Source organism: Hemitrygon akajei, chromosome 8 (genome assembly GCF_048418815.1).
Source record: "Hemitrygon akajei chromosome 8, sHemAka1.3, whole genome shotgun sequence".
In the NCBI taxonomy this organism is placed as follows: Eukaryota; Metazoa; Chordata; class Chondrichthyes; order Myliobatiformes; family Dasyatidae; genus Hemitrygon; species Hemitrygon akajei.
This window is the reverse complement of record NC_133131.1, coordinates 166779808-166799780: the sequence shown is the minus strand read 5'-3', so window position 1 is coordinate 166799780 and position 19973 is coordinate 166779808. Positions and strand designations below refer to the sequence as shown.

The 19973-nt window shown below is 39.3% G+C and overlaps 1 protein-coding gene across 7 annotated transcripts in view; it reads left to right on the top strand.

Annotated features, from left to right (window-relative positions):
* The window catches only part of nktr (natural killer cell triggering receptor), a 243430-nt gene that overhangs the window by 110227 nt on the left and 113230 nt on the right, over window positions 1-19973 (top strand). For all 7 annotated transcript variants that reach the window (XM_073055021.1, XM_073055020.1, XM_073055018.1 and 4 more), the window contains one exon: window positions 19877-19951. In XM_073055021.1, the coding sequence (XP_072911122.1) occupies window positions 19877-19951 (75 nt within the window). The remainder of the gene's footprint in view (window positions 1-19876; window positions 19952-19973) is intronic.

Below are 19973 nucleotides of genomic sequence, written 5' to 3'. Positions count from 1 at the left end.
GAGGAAATCTGCAGATGCTGGAAATTCAAACAACAACACACACAAAATGCTGGTAGAACACAGCAGGCTAGGCAGCATCTATAGGGAGAAGCGATGTCGACGTTTTGGGCCGAGACCCTTCATCAGGACTAACCGAAAGGAAAGATAGTAAAAGATTGAAAGTAGAGGGGTGAGGGGGAAATGCGAAATGATAGGAGTAGACCGGAGGGGGTGGGATGAAGCTAAGAGCTGGAAAGGTGATTGGCGAAAGTGATACAGAGCTGGAGAAGGGAAAGGATCATGGGACGGGAGGCCTCAGGAGAAAGAAAGGAGGGTGGGGGGAGCACCAGAGGGAGATGGAGAACAGGCAAACAACTAAATATGTCAGGGATGGGGTAATTCCGCATCCCATTCCCATTCTGATATGTCTATCCATGGGCTCCTTTGCTGTCAAAATGAATCCAAACTCAGGTTGGAGGAACAACACCTTATATACCGGCTGGGTAGCCTCCAACCTGATGGCATGAACATTGACTTCTCTAACTTCCGTTAATGCCCCTCCTCCCCTTCTTACCCCATCCCTGACATAATTAGTTGTTTGCCTGTTCTCCATCTCCCTCTGGTGCTCCCCCCCCCCCCCCTCCTTTCTTTCTCCTGAGGCCTCCCGTCCCATGATCCTTTCCCTTTTCCAGCTCTGTATCCCTTTCGCCAATCACCTTTCCAGCTCTTAGCTTCATCCCACCCCCTCCGGTCTACTCCTATCATTTCGCATTTCCCCCTCACCCCTCTACTTTCAATCTTTTACTATCTTTCCTTTCGGTTAGTCCTGATGAAGGGTCTCGGCCCGAAACGTCGACATCGCTTCTCCCTATAGATGCTGCCTAGCCTGCTGTGTTCTACCAGCATTTTGTGTGTGTAGTGGGAACAAAAGGATCCTTTTCTGGTTGGCTGCCAGTGACTAGTGGTGTTCCGCAGGGGCTGCTGTTTCGACCACTTCTTTTTATGCTGCATATCAATTATTTAAATGATGGAATAGATGGCTTTGTTGCCAGATTTGCAGATGATATGAATGTTGGTGGAGGGGCAGGTAGTGTTGAGGAAACAGGAAGGCTGCAGAAGGACTTAGACAGATTCAGAAAATGGGCAAGGAAGTGGCAAATGAAATATAATGTTGAAAAATACATGGTCTTACACTTTGATAGAAGAAATAAATGTGCAGACTATTTTCTAAATGGGGTGAAAATCCAAAAATCTGAGGTGCAAAGGGAGTCCTTGTGCAGAACATCTTAAAGATTAACTTGCAGGTAGAGTCGGTGGTGAGGAAGGCAAATGCGATGTTTGCATTCCTTTCAAGAGGTCTTGAATGTAAGAAAGAGCAGGGATATGATGGTAAGGCATTATAAGGCACTGGTGAAGCCTCACCTTGAGTATTGTGAATAGTTTTGGGCTCCTCATCTCAGAAAAGATGTCCTGCCATTGGAGAGGGTCCAGAGGAGGTTCACAAGGATGATACGAGGAGCGTTTGATGGCTCTGGGCTTGTACTTGCTGGAATTTAGAAGGATGCTGGAGGGGATCTCATTGAAACCTGTCGTATGTTGAAAAGCCTAGGCAGGGTAAATATGGAAAGAATCTTTCCCATGGTGGGGGAATCTTAAGACAAGGACACAGCCTCAGGATACGGGCATACACTTAAAACAGAGATGTGGAGAAGTTTCTTTAGCCAGAGGGTGGTGAGTTTGTGGAATTTGTTACCACGGGCAGCTGTGGATGCCAGGTCGTTGATTGTTTGAGGCGGAGATTAATAGGTTCCTGATTGGCCGCAGCATCAAAGGTTGCAGGGAGAAAGCCAGGGAGTGGGATAAGGAGTGGAAAAGAAAGATCAGCCACGATTGAATGGCAGGATAGACTCAATGGGCCAAATAGCCTATTTCTGCTCCTATGTCTTATGGTCTTATTATAGTCACTCTACTTTCCTCCCACATTCCACGGAAATACCACTAGGTTAAATGGTTCACTGTTGAGTGTTAGGAAGTAAAAGAGAAGCACGGAAGCACAGGGAAATAAGGAGATGGATTGTTCTGCTGGGTGCTGCTATGAGCCAAAAAGTTCTCCTATGACAATTTAAGTAAGAAAATAAAGCTACTGTGTAAGCGCTGCTTTGCTGCTCTAGCTCTGAACCAGCTTATTATTCATGGCATTGATCAGTTATATTGATCCAATTCCCCTGGATAAAATGCTGACCATTCCATTCTCGGTTCCTATTCTTTGGACCTGCCACATTGTAAACAGTTTCTTCTCCTGTGGTTTGATCGTGTCATCCATCTCCTGCAAGACAGGTTTTCGTTCTATCTAACCTTACAACTGCCATCACTCGCCACCGCTGTTTTCAAACTCCCTGGTATATTGACTTTGCACAAATCAATGTCCATCTTTTCTGTAAATCCATCTTTCAGTTCCTCCAATTGACTTTTCATTCCTGTCAGTCCTGAAGTAGTTCATATCGATGACTGTGCCTTAAAAATCAACTACATGCCAGCTTAATGGAGGAAGTAATACCTGCCCAAGTAAATTATATGTGGGAAATCTCTTGTGAGATTATTGGGTTTCATAAACTCGAGAGATTTTTTAAATTTATTTTTAAATTAAAAAAAGATATTTTGAGATACAGTGCAAAACAGGCCCTGCCAGCCCAATGAGCCATGCTGGCCAGCAACCTATCTATTTAACCCTAGCCCAAACACAGGACAATTAACCTACTAACTGGTATATCTTTGGACTATGGGAGGAAACCCACACAGTCACGGGGAGAGCGTACAAACTCCTTATAGACGCCGACTAAGCTATAATAGTATTGTGCTAACCACTATACTACTGGTGGAGGAACTCAGCAGATCAGGCAGCATCTGTGGAGAGGAGTCCTGATGGACCCAAAACATAAACTCTTTTATATCTCTCTATAGATGTTGTCTGACCTGCTGAGATCCAGTGTTTTGTGAGGGTTGTATTTCATTCTGGTGGAGAATGGTGCACTGTATTTCATCAGGAAGTAAATTCCTAAGTCAAGAGCTCATGCCCTCTGTTCAGGTGCCTTGCCGTTCGGCGTCGGCAATCATGTCTCTTCATCCATCACGGTCCTTGACCCTCCAAATTGTAGTTGTTGCCTCCCCTGTTTCTAACCATGATGTTAATCCATTTATCATTCTCATTCTCTGTCTGCCTCTGCTTTTTTCTTTCCAGTTTTCCATTTCCAAATGTTCTAATGTCTCTCTTTGCATGGTGTCCAAAGAATTTTCATTGCTGTTTTCTGATTTTTTAAAATAATGTACGTTTTTTTCATTCTCTGTAGAATTTCTTCGTTGGTTATCCTGTCTGTATATGATAGCATAGCATTCTTCTGAGGAACCACATCTCTGCTGCATTGATTCATTTTTCCATTGCATTTGTGATGGTCCATGACTCGCAGCCACACATCAATATAGGAAGAATGTAGCAGCTGAGAGTTCTTAAGGCAGATGTCAATTGCTATTTTCTTTTTCGTTAGGATGTTTCTCATTTCTGTAAGTGCTGCTCTTGCCATTGCTATTCTTGCTTTTATGTCTGTTTCGCATTTGCCATCAGATGTTACCCATGATCCAAGGTACCTGAAGTTGTGAACTTGTTTCAGGATTTCATTTCCCAATACGATCCTACAGTTACATATCAGGTTTCTTTGATATTACCATTGCTTCAGGTTTTTTTTCATGCCCTCAAGTAAAGCAAATGAGGTGATTTGTAAATAGAGGAATACTTACATGGTGTATTCAAAGCCATTTCAGGTTCAATAAACAGCAAATTGTGTTTGATGAATTTGATCAAGTTCTTTGAAACAGCAAGATTGATGTGGGCAATGCAGGTGATGTGTCTAAAATATATGATGAAATATCACATACTGAACTTGTTAATAAAATCAACGCCAATAAGATTTAGAAGCAATGGTAACAGCTGTGAAATTTGCTAAGAAGTAGCAGAAAAACCTTGATGGAAAATTGTTTTCCAAATTGTTTTGACACATTGTAGGGTTCTCCAAGGATCTGTACTGGAGCCATTGTCCCCGTTACACATTAAAGACCTGTTGTTGGGGTCTTCAAAGTTTGCCAAAGATTCAAAACTTAGCAATATAGTAAACAACAAAGAGCACTGTCATAGAGGGCTTCCTGGGTACATCCAATCCCTTCAACCCACCACTGCATTGAGACCCCTACCATCCAGGGTCATGTTACTGCTGGATACTGTTGTGGGGGAATGACCTCCCAGGGTTATGCCACGGAGACTGGGTTACTGACACTGAGCATAGATCTGTGGTGCAGAAGGGGGAGAAGAGGAGAGCAGTGGTAATAGGAGAGTCAATAGTCAGAGGAACAGACAGGAGATTCCGCAGATGGGAACGGGACACCCAAACAGTATGTTACCTCCCAGGTGCCAGTATCAGGGACGTCTTGGATCGCGTCCACAGTATTTTAGTGAGGGAGGGAGAGCAGCCAGATGTCTTGGTAAATATTGATACCAATGACTTAGGAAGAAAAAGCAAAGATGTCCTGAAAAGAGAATTTAGAGAGCTAGGTTCTTGATTGGACACAGTATCAAAGGTTACAGAGTAGAAGGCCAGGGAGTTAAGGTTAGGTGAGGGTGGGGGGAAGAATCAGCATGATTGAATGGTGGAGCAGACTCGATGGGCCAAATGGCCTAATTCTGCTCCTATGTCTTATGGTCATGCTCGGTACTTGCTGCTGCAATCAAGAAGGAGGTACAGGGACTTTAGGATCCATACCATCAGGTTCAGGAAATTTTTACTTCCTCAACCATCAGGCTCTTGAACCAGAGGGGATAACTTCACTCAGCCACTCACTTCTTTCTTTTTCAATCTTTTTATTATTATTATTAATATCAACAAAATAAAATTGATACATAGATAATGGGATTACAAGCATACACATTTCAACTGAACATGAAAAAATACATAAGCAATAGTTACAGTATAAATGAGTATTCCCAAATCATGGACAATACAAGTAACAAATAAACAAGGCAAACCTAGGTATATCATAATATATATTACAAAAAAACAGAAAAAAGAAAAAGAAAAAAAAATTATGCAAAAAAAACTAATCTAATAGTCTTAATAACTAATAAGGAAAAAAACAAAAAAAGAAAAAAGAGAAAAAAAAGGGCTGTTTATAATATCTAACAAAAATACAAAATCATCAGTGTCGTCAACTCCGATCCTCTCAACATATATAAAATCGAAACTGGAAAAACAAATAGACTTGGAACAGGGTCATATTACATCATATGAAAATATTGAATAAATGGTCTCCATATCTTTTCAAATTTAATAGAAGTATCAAATACAACACTTCTAATTTTTTCTAAATTTAGACATAACATAGTTTGAGAAAACCAATGAAATACGGTAGGAGGATTAATTTCTTTCCAGTTCAACAAAATAGATCTTCTAGCCATTAATGTAAGAAATGCAATCATTCGACAAGCAGAAGAGGATAAATGGAGTGAGTCCATCATTGGTAAACCAAAAATTGCAGTAATAGGATGAGGTTGTAAATCAATGTTCAATACCGTAGAAATAATATCAAAAATGTCTTTACAATAGTTTTTCAAAAGCGGACACGACCAGAACATATGAGTTAAAGACGCTATATCAGAATGACATCTGTCACAAATAGGATTTATATAGGAATAAAAATGAGCCAATTTATCCTTGGACATATGAGCCCTATGCACAACCTTAAACTGTATTAATGAATGTTTAGCACATATCGATGATGTATTAACTAATTGAAGAATTTTATCCCAATTCTCAATAGGGATAGTAAGGTTAAGTTCTCTTTCCCAATCATTTTTAATCTTATAGAAGGGCTCTGAATATATCTTCATAATTATATTGTAAAGTTTTGATATTAGCCCTTTCTGAGAAGGATTTAGTTCAAACAAATTCTCCAAAATACCTGAAGTCACAAAATTTGGAAAAGTAGGAAGTACAGTATTTAAGAAATTCCTAATCTGTAAATATCTAAAAAAATGAAATGTAGGCAAATTATATTTATTAGATAATTGTTCAAAAGACATAAAACAATTATCCAAAAATAAATCGGAAAATCGTAGTAATCCTTTAGTCTTCCAAGCTGAATAAGCTTGGTCTATAATAGGAGGATAAAAAAAGCAATTGGATACAATAGGAATATTTAAAACAAACTGAGTCAACCCAAAAAATTTCCGAAATTGAAACCATATACGTAAAGTATGTTTAACTATCGGATTGTCAATTCGTTTCGGCAATTTAGAAAGAGCAAAGGGAAGAGAAGACCCTAAAATAGTACCCAATGAAAATCCTTGTACAGATTTAATTTCCAGGTTCACCCAATGAGGGCTAAAAGATAAATCCCAATCCTTTAACCAACATATCAAATATCGGATATTAACTGCCCAATAATAAAATCTAAGATTAGGCAATGCCAATCCACCTTCCTTCCTTGCCTTCTGTAAATATTTTTTACCTAATCTAGGATTTTTATTCTGCCATATATATGAGGAAATTTTTGAATCAACATTAGCAAAAAAAGATTTCGGAATAAAAATTGGTACCGCTTGAAATATATATAAAAACTTGGGTAAAATAACCATCTTAATAGCATTAATCTGACCTATCAGAGATAAAGATACTGGTGACCATTTAGTAAACAAACATTTAATCTGATCGATTAGGGGTAAAAAATTAACCTTAAATAAGTCCTTATAGTTCTTTGTGATTTTAATCCCTAAGTAAATAAAAGAGTCATTAACTAATTTAAAGGGTAAATTTCCATAAATTGGAACCTGTCTATTTAAAGGAAACAATTCACTCTTATTAAGATTTAATTTATACCCGGAAAAATTACTAAATTGAGCCAACAATGATATAACTGCAGGAATGGATTTCTCAGGATCAGAAATAAATAATAATAAATCATCTGCATATAATGATAGCTTATGTATATCCGTCCCACGATTAATGCCAAAAATGTTCTGTGATTCTCTGATAGCAATTGCCAAGGGTTCTAAAGCAATATCAAATAATAATGGCCTAAGAGGACAGCCTTGTCTAGTACCCTGAAATAAACGAAAAAAGGGAGATCTTTGATTGTTAGTAAGCACCGAGGCTACTGGAGTATGATATATCAGTTTAATCCAGGAAATGAATGTCGGACTAAAATTAAACTTCTCAGGCACAGTAAATAAGTATGGCCATTCAACTCTATCAAATGCTTTCTCCGCATCTAGTGAAATGACACATTCTGAAGTGCTATGTGAAGGAGTATAAACAATATTCAATAATCTCCTAACATTGAAAAAAGAATAGCGATTTTTACTAAAACCAGTTTGATCTTCCGAAATAATTTGGGGTAATACCTTCTCCAGCCTGGACGCCAGTAACTTGGAACAGATCTTGGAATCTACATTCAATAAAGATATTGGTCTATAGGATGCACAGTCAGTAGGGTCTTTATTTTTCTTCAATATTAAAGAAATGGAAGCTCTGTAAAAAGATTGTGGCAGATTACCCAATCTAATTGCTCCTTCAAAAACCCTGCATAACCAAGGAGAAAGAGTAGCGGAAAAACATTTTTAAAATTCTACTGTATACCCATCTGGACCTGGTGCTTTCCCAGAATTCATAGAGGAAATAACCCCTTTAATTTCTGCATCCGTAATAGGAGTTTCTAATATTGAAAGATCATCTGATGATAATTTTGGAAAATTCAATTTCCCAAGAAAATCACACATGGTATTATATTTATGAGGGAATTCAGAATGATACAGGGAGGTATAAAAATCTTGAAATGATTAGTTTATCTCATCATGGTTAACTGTCAGATCCCCATTCTGCTGACGAATCTTAGTAATTTGACGTTTAACCAAAGCATTCTTCAATTGACTAGCTAACAGTTTACCTGATTTATCACTATGTATATAAAAATCAGATCTGGTTTTCATTAATTGATTTTCAATCGAAGATGTAAGTAATAAACTATGTTCCATTTGAAGTTCAACCCTTTGTTTGTAAAGCTCCTTACTAGGAGTAGTCGAATATTTCTTGTCAATCTCTTTAATTTTATCAACCAATAAAAGAGTTTCCTTCTTAATGCGTTTTCTCAGATCAACGGAGTAGGTGATAATATGTCCACGTATATATGCTTTAAAAGTGTCCCAAAGTGTTCCGCAAGAAATATCATCCGTGGAATTAATTGAAAAGAAGAAATCGATCTGTTCCTTCATAAATTTAATAAAATCCGGATCTTGCAGTAATGTAGAATCAAATCGCCATTGTCTAGCACTAGAAGCTGTATCCGTAAATTTAATGGAAAGTTTTAATGGAGCATGGTCAGAGATGGCTATAATATCATAATTACAACCAATTACCGATGGAATAAAACAAGAGTCAATAAAAAAAATCAATTCTCGAGTAGGAATGATAAACATGTGAGAAAAATGAAAACTCTTTGACCTTAGAATGCCGAAATCTCCAAATATCAAAAATTTCATTATCAGTCAAAAAAGAGTTAATATAAGTGGCCGACTTATTAGGTAAAGTCTGAGTAGATATAGATCTGTCCAACAAAGGATTTAAACAACAATTAAAGTCACCGCCCATTATTAACTTATATTCATTTAGATTAGGTAGAGAAGTAAATAAGGACTTAAAAAAATCGGGATAATCCACATTTGGAGCATAATCATTAACCATAGCAACCTTTTTGTTAAAAAGTAAGCCAGTAATTAACAAAAATCTACCATTTGGATCCGAAAAGATATCATGTTGGACAAATGCAATAGAGGAGTCAATAAAAATTGAAACTCCCTTTACTTTAGCATTCGAATTCGAATGGTGCTGTTGACCCCTCCAAAACCTAAAAAAGCGATAATTGTCCTCTTTCCTCACATGAGTTTCTTGTACAAAAATAATATGTGCATTGAGTCTTTGAAAATCTTTTTCCGTTTAATTGGATGGTTTAAGCCATTAGTATTCCAAGAGACAAAATTAATGGTCTGAGCCATATTTCTGAAATCAACCCTTTGGTATATAAAGGGTTAACCAAATTATGAACTTATGCACCCGGAAGAGGAACAAAAATAAGGGGCGGACCCGGAAGTGACGACATCGCGGACATTTTAGTAGTTTAAAATCAGCCCAAATGAAGAAACTAAAAAAAACTGGTGTAAAGAATATAAGATTTAGAAAAAGACCCCCCACCCCCCACCCAAGAGGAGAAAAGAACTCCCCAGCCAGGAAAAGGCTGAGAAAAAAGAGAAATGAAACCAAATCTACCCCCATATCAGCAGAAGGCAACTCCGTAGATAAAGGATAAAAAAGATCCACCCAAACTCTAAAGAAATAATAATCACTATACTAAAACCAAACTTCTTAATATAATTGCTAGTAAAAAAAACAAAAAGAATATAATCACTAGTAACTTATAAATCGGGTTAAAACCCAAACAAACCAAAAAAAAATTTAAACTGTGATAAGAAATGCATTATAGGAAGAAGACGAGAGAAAAAAAAATGGCGAAATCAAAAAAAAGCCAAAAATATTTTAGAGAAGAAACCACCATCTTAGTAAAAAAAATTCACCTTCGAAGGATTAATAAAAATGACCAGAGCTAAAGTACAGTGATTGAAGTAAGTAAAATAAAAAGATTAGTACATCAAAAAAAAACTTTAACTAGAGTATAAAATATAGAGTAAACCTACACCAATAGCCAGAAACAAAATCTGGTTTTGGAAACAAAAACCATCTTGCAACGATCAAAATCACTCATTTATTAGAGATGAGAATCCGCAGCAGTAGGGAAGTTCTCATTCAGAAAGCTTCTCGCTTCAGATGAAAAGAAAACACGCCGTGATGCATTGGGAGGCGATATTCTGAGCTTCGCAGGGTATAAGAGCGCAGGTTTTAGATTTTTCTCATAACATTCGGACATCAGAGGTTTAAAAAGAAGCCTTGCCTTCATTACTTCTGGACTAAAATCCTCCACTAATCGAAAATTGAATTCTTGAAATTTGACCATCCCTACACGCCGAGCCACACGAATAAGTTGCTCTTTAACATGCACATAATGAAATCGGACAATTACAACCGGTGGTTTAGCTGAAGCACTCGGTGATCGACGCATAATTCTGTGAGCGCGATCGAGTAACGGAGGACTGTCTGGGAATACAGAAGGGAACGCATCCTTTAAAAGTTGAGCAAAGTACTTCGAGGGGTCCCCTTGTTCAGTACCTTGAGGGAGACCAAGTATGCGTAAGTTCTGTCTTCTGGACCGATTCTCAAAGTTGGCACTCTTGGCTTTAAGTGTTTCCACCTGTTTAATCGTCGAAAGTAATTTCTGCTCCAGTTTATCGATTATCAAGTCTCGCTTCCGAGCGTCCTCTTGCAAAGTTGCGATTAGAACTTGCTGCTGGTTAACTACTGTATCCGTCTTATCCATATAATCTTGAAAAGTCTTTATATCTTGTTTGAAAATTTGTCGTCGTTCTTCAAATTTTTCATTTAAAACCTCCAATAACATTTCATAAGTCAATTCAGTGCGCTTAGGATCGGTCTTTTTCTTCTTCCCGTTCCCGTTAGAATCTTTCCCAGGTTCTCGCCCTTTAGATCTAAGAGCCATTTCTGTATTCATTTCTTCAAAATTCACAATAAACTCTTAAAGATAAGTCCAAAAAGTAGCAAGAATCTTTTGGTGTAGGTAAAAGTAAGTTAAATAAGGGTGATCATAGGTTAAAAAAAGTAAAGGTTATGGAGCGAATCTGAAACAATGCTCACTCCATGAGCGTCTCCTGCTGACCTCCCAGCCACTCACTTCAACACTGAACTGTTCCCACAATCTATGGGCTCCCTTTCAAGGGCTCGTCATGCCATGTTCATGATATTTATTGCTTATTTATTCGTATTCTTTTTGTATATGCACAGTTTGTCGTCTTTTACACTTTGACTGTTTGGTTGCGGCTTTTCATTGATTCTATTGTGTTTCTGTGTATTTACTGTGAATTGCCCTCAAGAAAATGAACCTCGGGGATGTATATGGTGACATATATGTACTTTGATAATAAATTTACTTTGAACTTTGCTTCTTGGGCTACTACTTTGGAATGGTCTTTCTTTCTGGAGAGGGTGAATGAACTAAATCAAACAGCAAAAACAGACAGGGCCTGTATAATACAGCAAATCTGAGATGTATTTGTATGAATGCAAAAAAAGTGTAATGGGCAAAGCAGATAAATTTAGAATCTAGATCAGTATATGGAGCTACGGTACTGCAGCCATTAGAGAAACTTGGCTGAGAGCAGGGCAGAACTGACAAGTTTTCCTGGACATACATGTTGTCGATACGAAAGTGGGGGATGTCTAAGATGCGGGGGAGTTGTATTACTGGTGAGGGAGAATGTTGCAGCTGCACTAGGAGAGAGCATCTCGGAGGGATCATCCGCCATGGAGATATGGGTAGAATTCCGGAATGTGAATGGTGCAATCGCTAGAGGAGCAGAGAAGCTGACAGATCGTGGAAGGTTGTCAGAACTTACTGTACTGATAATTTAAACTCCCCAATTTTATTTATTTAAACTTATTTTAGCCTCCCCAATATTGACTGTGGCTCTTCTAGCACCAGAACTGAGAAGGGGCAGAATGTAGGGTCCAGTGAGGGATGGTGTGCAGAAGACCTTGTATTAGGGAGTGAAACTGGCTAGATAATCAGGTGGGGGGGTGGATAAAAGTAATTGCATCATTGTTAGGCAGGAGCTGGAGAAAGTAAATTGGAAGTGGTTATTTGAGGATAAATACATAGGAAAGAGAGGGAATGAGGGATAATCCTGGAAACTATAGACCGGAGGGTCTCATCTCAGTGGTAGGGAAGACACTGAAGAGAATTCTTAGGGACCGGATTTATGAGTATTTTTAAAGAGTCAGCATTGCTTTGTGCAGGGCAAAAATTGAGTTTTTTGACAAAGTGAGGAGCATGATTGATGAAGGTAGATCTGTGGATGTTGTCTACATGGATTTTAGTTTGACAAGGCCGCTCAAGGGATACTCATCCAGGAGATGCACGGAATCAATGGTGAATTGGCTGATTCAGTTATGAACTAGCTTGCCCATGGAAAACAGAGTAGTGGTCGAAGGGACTTATTCTATGATTAGTGGTGCTCTGCAGGGATCTATACTAGGACCTCTGCTATTTGTGATGTATAAAAATAACTTTGATATAGGTCAGTTGCAGATATGGGTGTGAAATGGCAGATGGAGTTTAGCATGTCCAAAAATCTTATCTTAGACATTGAGAGCAAAGACTGCCTACTTACAAAAAAATTCAGGAACAATCCCTGGCATATGTGGCTGGGCATCAAGGGCATTACTGACTACACAAGGAAAAATAATGTTGACTGTACCAGATACACCTCTCTCCCGATGCTCTAAACAACCTTTATGCACATTTCGAGGCATGCAACACAATGACAGCCATGAAAGCTACCTCCCCACCCCCCAGGTGAGCAGCCACTGTCTGTAACAGCAGCACAGACATGAGGCCTCTTCAGAGAGTCAACCCCCTTAAGACAGCTGTGCTACAAAATGTTCCAGGCTGAACACTCAGGCATTGTGCACAACAGCTCACTGACATCTTCACGGACATCTTTAGCACTTCAGTCATCTAGGCTACTGTCCCCTCACACTTCCAGTCAGCCACCATCATTTCTGTACAAAAGAACTGTACACCTTCAGAACTATATGACTATGGCCCAACAGCACTGACGCCAATCATCATGAAGTGCTTTGAATGGCTGAATATGGAACATATCAAAAACGCTTTTCCTGCCACATCGGACACTCTCCAAGATACTTACCTACAGAACTGCTCTATGACTGATGACATAGCATCTGTCATGCACCAGGCCCAGATATACCTAGAAAATAAGGGCAGTTATGTCAGGATGCTGTTTCTGGATTTCAGTTGAGCATTCAACACTATTGCCCCCGAGACCTTGGTGAGCAAGCTCCTGTTGCTATTCCTTCGTCTAAATTGGACTTCCAAAGGAATAGATGTCCGATAGTCGGGATGCACAACCACTCCTCCCTCTGCATCCTCCTCAACATGAGTGCCCCCTAGGGCTGTGTGCTGAGCCCATTGCTGTATACGCTGGTCACTGTCCTCCATGTGACTGCATGGCCAGACACCCAAGCAATCAGTTTGCCAATAACATGGCATTGTGGGGCTCATCACTGCCAGTAATGAGGTGGCCAACAGAGAGGAGGTGGAAGAGCTCAAGGCCTGGTGTCAGGCAAATAACCTCTTAATGTCAGCAAAATAAAGGAGATAGTTAGCGCTTTGACCATTCATATCCCCCTTTACACTGGCAACACAGCACTATAAATTGCAGCCAGTTTGAAACTCCTGGGAGTGCACATCACACACAACATCCTACATAGTCAGGAAAGCTAACCAATACCTCTATTTTCTGAGGAGGCTGAAGAGAGCTGGACTTTACACATCCATACTTGTGTCATTCTGCAGGTGCACAGTAGAGAGCATCCTAGTGAGCTGCATCAACTGCTTAGCACGGAAACTGTACTGCGGTGGACAGGGAGGCCTTACAGTGGGTAGTCAAACTGCCCAGTGCTTTACCGGTACCAAACTACCTGCCATCAAGGACATATAAACAGAAAGGTGCTGGAAAAGGGCCAGTAAAATTGTAAAGGATCCCACCCACCCTGCTGATGGATTGTTTGCCTCACTGCTATCGGGAAAGAGGTTACATAGCATCCACATCAGGACTACCAGACTTAAGAACAGTTACTTTCCCCAACCAGTAGGACTGATCAACACCTCCACCCACCATCTCCACCACTACTTTATTATTTCCAGTCAGTCACTTTATGTACAGCCTCGTGTCATTTTTGGGCATACAATCAATCTATGTATATAAACCAACTTATGTAATTATATTTATTGTGTGGTTTTTAGTATCTTTATTGTGTTCTTTCTCTTCTGTGTTACTTTTGTGCTGCATCAGATCCAGAGTAACAATTATTTTCTTCTCCTTACACTTGTGTACAGAAAATGACATTAAGCAATTTTGGATTAAATGTTAAGTGTTACACCTTGGTAGGTCGAATGTAAAGACAAGTAACAGTGTTAATGAGCAGTTACAAGATTATGAGAGACATAGAGCAGGCAGACAGTATATTTGGGGTCCAAGTTCATAGCTCCCTGAAAGTGGCTACATGGATTGATGCGATAGTTAAGAAGGCATATGGCATGCTTGCCTTTATTAGACAAGGCATTGAGTTCTAAAGTCAGGGAGTTATGTTGCAGCTTTATAAAACTCTAGGCCGTATTTGGCATATTGCAAACAGTACTGGTCACTCCATTATAGGAAGGAAGTTGAGGCTTTGGAGAGGGTTTACTTCTCAAGTCTTCCCCATGAGTGGGTATAGCTGCAAGGCAGCGGAGATTTGAGATCAGAGTTTTCCTTCTAGATGAGCTGACAACCATGGCTGACGAGCTCCATCTGCCTGAAGCGTATGGTTTTAAGGAGCCAGTAACCCACCTTTGTCCCTTCTCCTGTCAGTAGAAACAGTTCCGCCGGGTTTAGTACCTAAGCCACACGTGAAGGCCAGGAGCTGGACTTGGTTGTCAGAGACTATTTGAGGTGCACACCACTGGGAGCATTTAATAGGTAGTGGGAGCTTGTCCCCATTAGCAGCCCACAGCTATAACAACCTTTAGGAACTTTTAATACAGCAGAAGGTATTTGAAGTATGAGAGCTCAAAAGCATTTCTAAAAATAGGTCAAGTTTGACCTTATGTCATATTACAATGATCAATAAAACACGATCTTCAAGAGGTTGGTGTAAATGAACTGCATCTGTGTATCTTAAAATTCATTAATAACTTGCGTATCACACTTCACAGCCAGTTATTTTTATATTGAATTATGTTAAATTTCAAAAGGTTTTTAAACTTTTAAGTGTTTTCTCTCTACCACCCCACTCCCTGCCCCACATTTCTTTAAAGGAAGATGCTGGTTACCTAGGAAAGGCAGATAAGTTAGAAGACTGCAGCAGATTATTATGGGTGGTGTGGATAGTTGTAGTGCAGAAGGTGAAAACACTCAATGCTAATAATATCCCTGCAGACAGCAGTTTGAAATCCTGTGTTCTTTTGTGCGCCAGTCCAATTGTTAGCTTCTAATGGGGAAGCAAGGCACTGAAAATTGTGCTTTGTTGAAGTGGGATGTGGTGATTGAATGAAGCTGGAGGGAATAGTACAGTCACCTCTGCCACAGGGAATGGAAGCTCAGACTTTTCCAACTCATTGATGTATTGTTCAGTTGGTTTACAACTGGAGGAGACGGAGTATTTACTTTTGTCTTCTCTTTTTCCTTTTTGGCACATATCCTTCTCCAGGGCAAGAAAGAAGCCAGAATTCTGCCTGCAGTTCTCCTCTCTATCAATAGCTTGTATAGTGAGGTAGTTTGAATAACTGTCTCTCTTACTCTGCATTGACCTTAAGTAGGATTGGCGAGAGAAAACTCTCATTTGTGTGAGATGCTGATTCCTGCTGTGTCATTTGCCCTCTGATACCTCACCCAGTGTTCCTGAAGCAGAATATCACCCAAATTTAAAGATGGTGTTTAGTATTTAAATAGAAACATTCCAAATCCTTTTTTTTTTTTGGTTTTTTTGCAACTTCTACTGACTTGCTTCAGCTTTTCCTTGCCCTTTTGGTATAGCAGTTGCAATCAAGAGTGGGTGAGCCTAGGACCAGAGGGCACAGCATCAGAGTGGAAGGATGTTTATTTAGAACAAAGATGAGGAGGAATTTCTTTAACCAAAGAGTAATGAATTTGTGGAATTCATGCTGCAGACAGCTGTGGAGGTCAAGTTATTGAGTATATTTAAAGCAGAGGTCATTAGATGTATTTAAGGCAGAGGTCGATAGGTTCTTAATTAGTCAGGGTGTCAAAAGTTACAAAGAGAAGACACGAAAATGTGGTTGAAAGGGATAATAAATCAGCCATGATGGAATTGTGAAGCAGACTTGATGGGCCAAATGGTCCAATTTTGCTCCTATGGTCTTATAACAACACCTTGTCAATACTGTTTGATTCTTTAATCCTTATGGTAAAGAAACTTGGTATGGTTCCAATTAGAGGAATGAATTTGGTGCACAAGTGGTCCCTGTGCACTGTTTAATTTTATGTGCAGTTCATGGGAATAGGAAAGAAGAATATAGGCTATACAAATCTGAAGAACTTTGATTTATTTGTTTTCATTAGTTCTGGATTGAATTTTTAATGTCAATTACACTTGAATATTTGACTTTTGATTTAATTAACAGCAACTAAAGGGTGCAGCTAATGTAAAGGAAAAGCTCCCATTAGTTGTGGGTGCCATTGCTTGTGGAGTTTGGTGCCAGATTTAGAAATTAGCAGGGCCTGTCAGGACTTTCTGCAAAGCTTGAAATCATTTTTATTAGGCACTGGGCAAGGGCCAATGAAAAGACGTGAGGTGTAAGCAGAGCGACCATTATTTGAGCGGGCCAGTGTTAGATTGGGCAACTGAGCCTGATGGAATTCTTTCAAGTGATAAAGCAAGTTAAAGGTAGAGCAGTGAATGTGGTTTGCATGAATTTTAGTAAGGCATTGGAAATGGTAGGCTCATTGAGTAAGTTGGGAGGCATGGGATCTAGGGAAACAGTTGAATGGATTCAGAATTGGCTTGGCAACTTAAGGCAGAGGGAGAGTATTCTGCCTGGAGGTCGGTGACCAATGATGTTCTACAGGGATCTGTTTCTGCTCTTTGTGACTTATAAATGACTTCCACTAAGACTTCCATTCTATCTAATCTTTATTTTTTGGCTGATCAGTAATTGATGTGAAGCTGGAAGATTTATGACCATCCCATGAATCGCACTGATATTGATAGTGCTTCCCTTTTATTCTACCGTGTGGTTCAAATTTTATTCCCTGCGTGTTCTCCTGACTTATCCAAGATGCTCTGAGCAGATGATGCACCATCATCAGAATTCAAAACAATCAAATTATGGTGATCTTTGCAACTTTACTAGAATTTAATTGGCAAACAATTGCCAAGAAATGAATGGAATGAAATGTTTATCGGTAGCAGTATACCGTAGCACCTTATTAATAAGGTGTTTTTTATATAATGTAAAAGCAAGCACCTATGGCACATGTGGAATTACAGATTGCTAGTTACTGCAGGCTTTAATCTCCTGTAATGAATTTCTGTGTCGCAGTGCTGACTAATCACATTGGATATGCAATTAAATATTTTAATGAACAAAATGGTAAAGGATCAATTTATCTTGCCTTGGAAATTGGCTGACTGGACATGTACTCTCAATATGATTTAGCCATTCATATATAATTTTGCCAATTTAACTGTAGAATAAAAGACTATTTTTAGAGCTGTATGTAGTGCCAGCAACTGTATTTCATTAGCAGTTTGAGGATATTTAGCGTGTTACTAAAGACTCTACAGATGTAACATGGAGAGCATTCAAACTGGTTGCATCACTGTTTGTGAAAGAGGCTCCAGAGCACAGGATTGGAAAAAGCTGCAGAGTGTTGTAGACTCAGCCGGCTCCATCATGGACACAACCCTTCCCACCATCGAGGACGTCTTCAAAATGCGATATCTCCAAAAGGCAATATCCATGATTAAAGACCACAGCTACCTAGAACATGCCCTCATCTCAGTACCGCCATCAGGGAATTTAAAACTCTATGTTTTAAAATGGATTTATGGCTAAATTTGCTGATGATACAAAGGTAGGTGGAGGAGCAGGTAGCGTTGAAGAAACAGAGAGCCTGCAAAGAGACTTAGTTTAGGGGGATGGGCAAAGAAGTGGCAAATGAAATGCAATGTTGGAAAGTGTATGGTCATGCACTTTGGTGGAAGAAATAAATGGGCAGACTATTATTTAGATGGGGAGGGAATTCAAAATGCAGAGATGCAGAGAGACTTGGTAGTCCTTGTGCAAGATACCCTAAAGATTAACCTCCAGGTTGATTTGGTTGCGAAGAAGGCAAATGCAATGTTGGCATTCATTTCTAGAGGTATAGAATATCAGAGCAGGGATGTGATGTTGAGGCTCTTAGGCACATGTGAGTCCACACTTGGAGTATTGTGTGCAGCTTTGGGCTCCTTATTTTAGAAAGGATATACTGACATTGGAGAGGGTTCAGCAAAGGTTCATGAGAATGATTCCAGGAATGAAAAGGTTACCATATGAGGAATGTCTGGCAACTTTGGGTTATATTTCCTGGAGTTCAGAAGAATGAGGGGGGATATCATAGAAACATTCTGAATGTTAAAAGGCCTGAATAGATTAGATATGGCAAAGTTATTTCTCATGGTAGGGGATTCTAGGACAAGAGGGCATGACATTAGAATTGAAGGAAGTCCATTTAGAACTGAGATGCAGAGAAATTACTTTAGTCAGAGGGTGATAATCTGTGGAATTTGTTGTCACGAGTGGTTGTGGAGGCCAAGTCATTGGGTGTATTTAAGGCAGAGATAGATAGGTTCTGGATTAGCCAGGGCATCAAAGGGTATGGGGTGAAAGCAGGGGAGTGGGAATGACTGGAAGAATTGGATCAGCCCATGATTGAATGGCGGAGCAGACTTGATGGGCTGAATGGCCTACTTCTGCTCCTATATATTCTGGTCTTATGGTTTTAGGAATAGTTTCTTCCTCTCCACCTGACCAGTCAGTATACCCGTGAACACGACCACCTCATTATTGCACTCTTTTTGCACTACATATTTAATTTTTAAATATATATTTCTTATTGTAATTTTTAGTATATTTTATGTGTTACACTGTACTGCTGCTGCAAAACAACAAATTTCATGACATATGTCAGTGATAATAAACCTGATTCTGGGTGTAAGTGTCTTGTGCATCAGCCAGTTTTCACCTCTAACTTGTGCTGCAGCTTCCTGCTTCTCTGTGCACCTATTCCATCCATCGTACATTACTCCTTTTCTGCTGAACGGAGCAGCCCCAGATCTGAATACTGCAAACACTTCAGATTTATTATCACTAATATACTGTAGTGTGCAAAAGTTTTAGGCAGATTCACGTAGGTAGGGTGCCTAATATTTTGTACAGTTTTCTAGTAATTTTATCTATTGCTCTGTACTGCTGCTTAAAAAACAAAAAAAAATTCATGACATGTGAGTGATGATAAACCTGATTCTGATATGGGTCTCTATTGTAGACTGAGAGTGGGAAGGGGGCAGATATATATATCTGTATGTGTATATATATATATATATATATATAGAGAGAGAGAGAGAGAGAGAGAGAGAGAGAGAGAGATTTATACACACCTAAGACTTTTGCACAGTACTGTACATGTGAAGTTTGAGGTTTTGCAGCAGTACAATGCAAAGGAATAAAAACCTATCCATGCAAAATTGTATTTTAAGTGTAGGTTTGTATTGTTTTAAATTGCGCATCTCTGCTGTTACATTAATTGAGAAGATGCAAAGGAGGTGACAGGTTTTGATTGAGCTAAAGCTATGGAAGTAGTGTCCTCTGGAAGAAATGTTGCCACCATTATGTTAATTTGACAAAACAAGATACCTGAAAGGATTGTTCTCATTTATTGCCATGTTGTCTATCACCCTGCTAACCACAGATCAGCTTGGGCTACATGGTTTTTTCCCCTCAAAAACCCACGAGTTGGCATTTATAAACACAAGATTTTGCAGATACTGACCTGATGAGTTCCTCCAGCATTTTGTGTGAGTTGACATTTCTTTTTGTCTTGTTTCAGTGGGCCGCATCGTGTTTGAATTATTTTCAGATGTCTGCCCCAAGACCTGTAAGAATTTCCACTTTCTCTGCACAGGTATGTTATGAAGTTACATTTA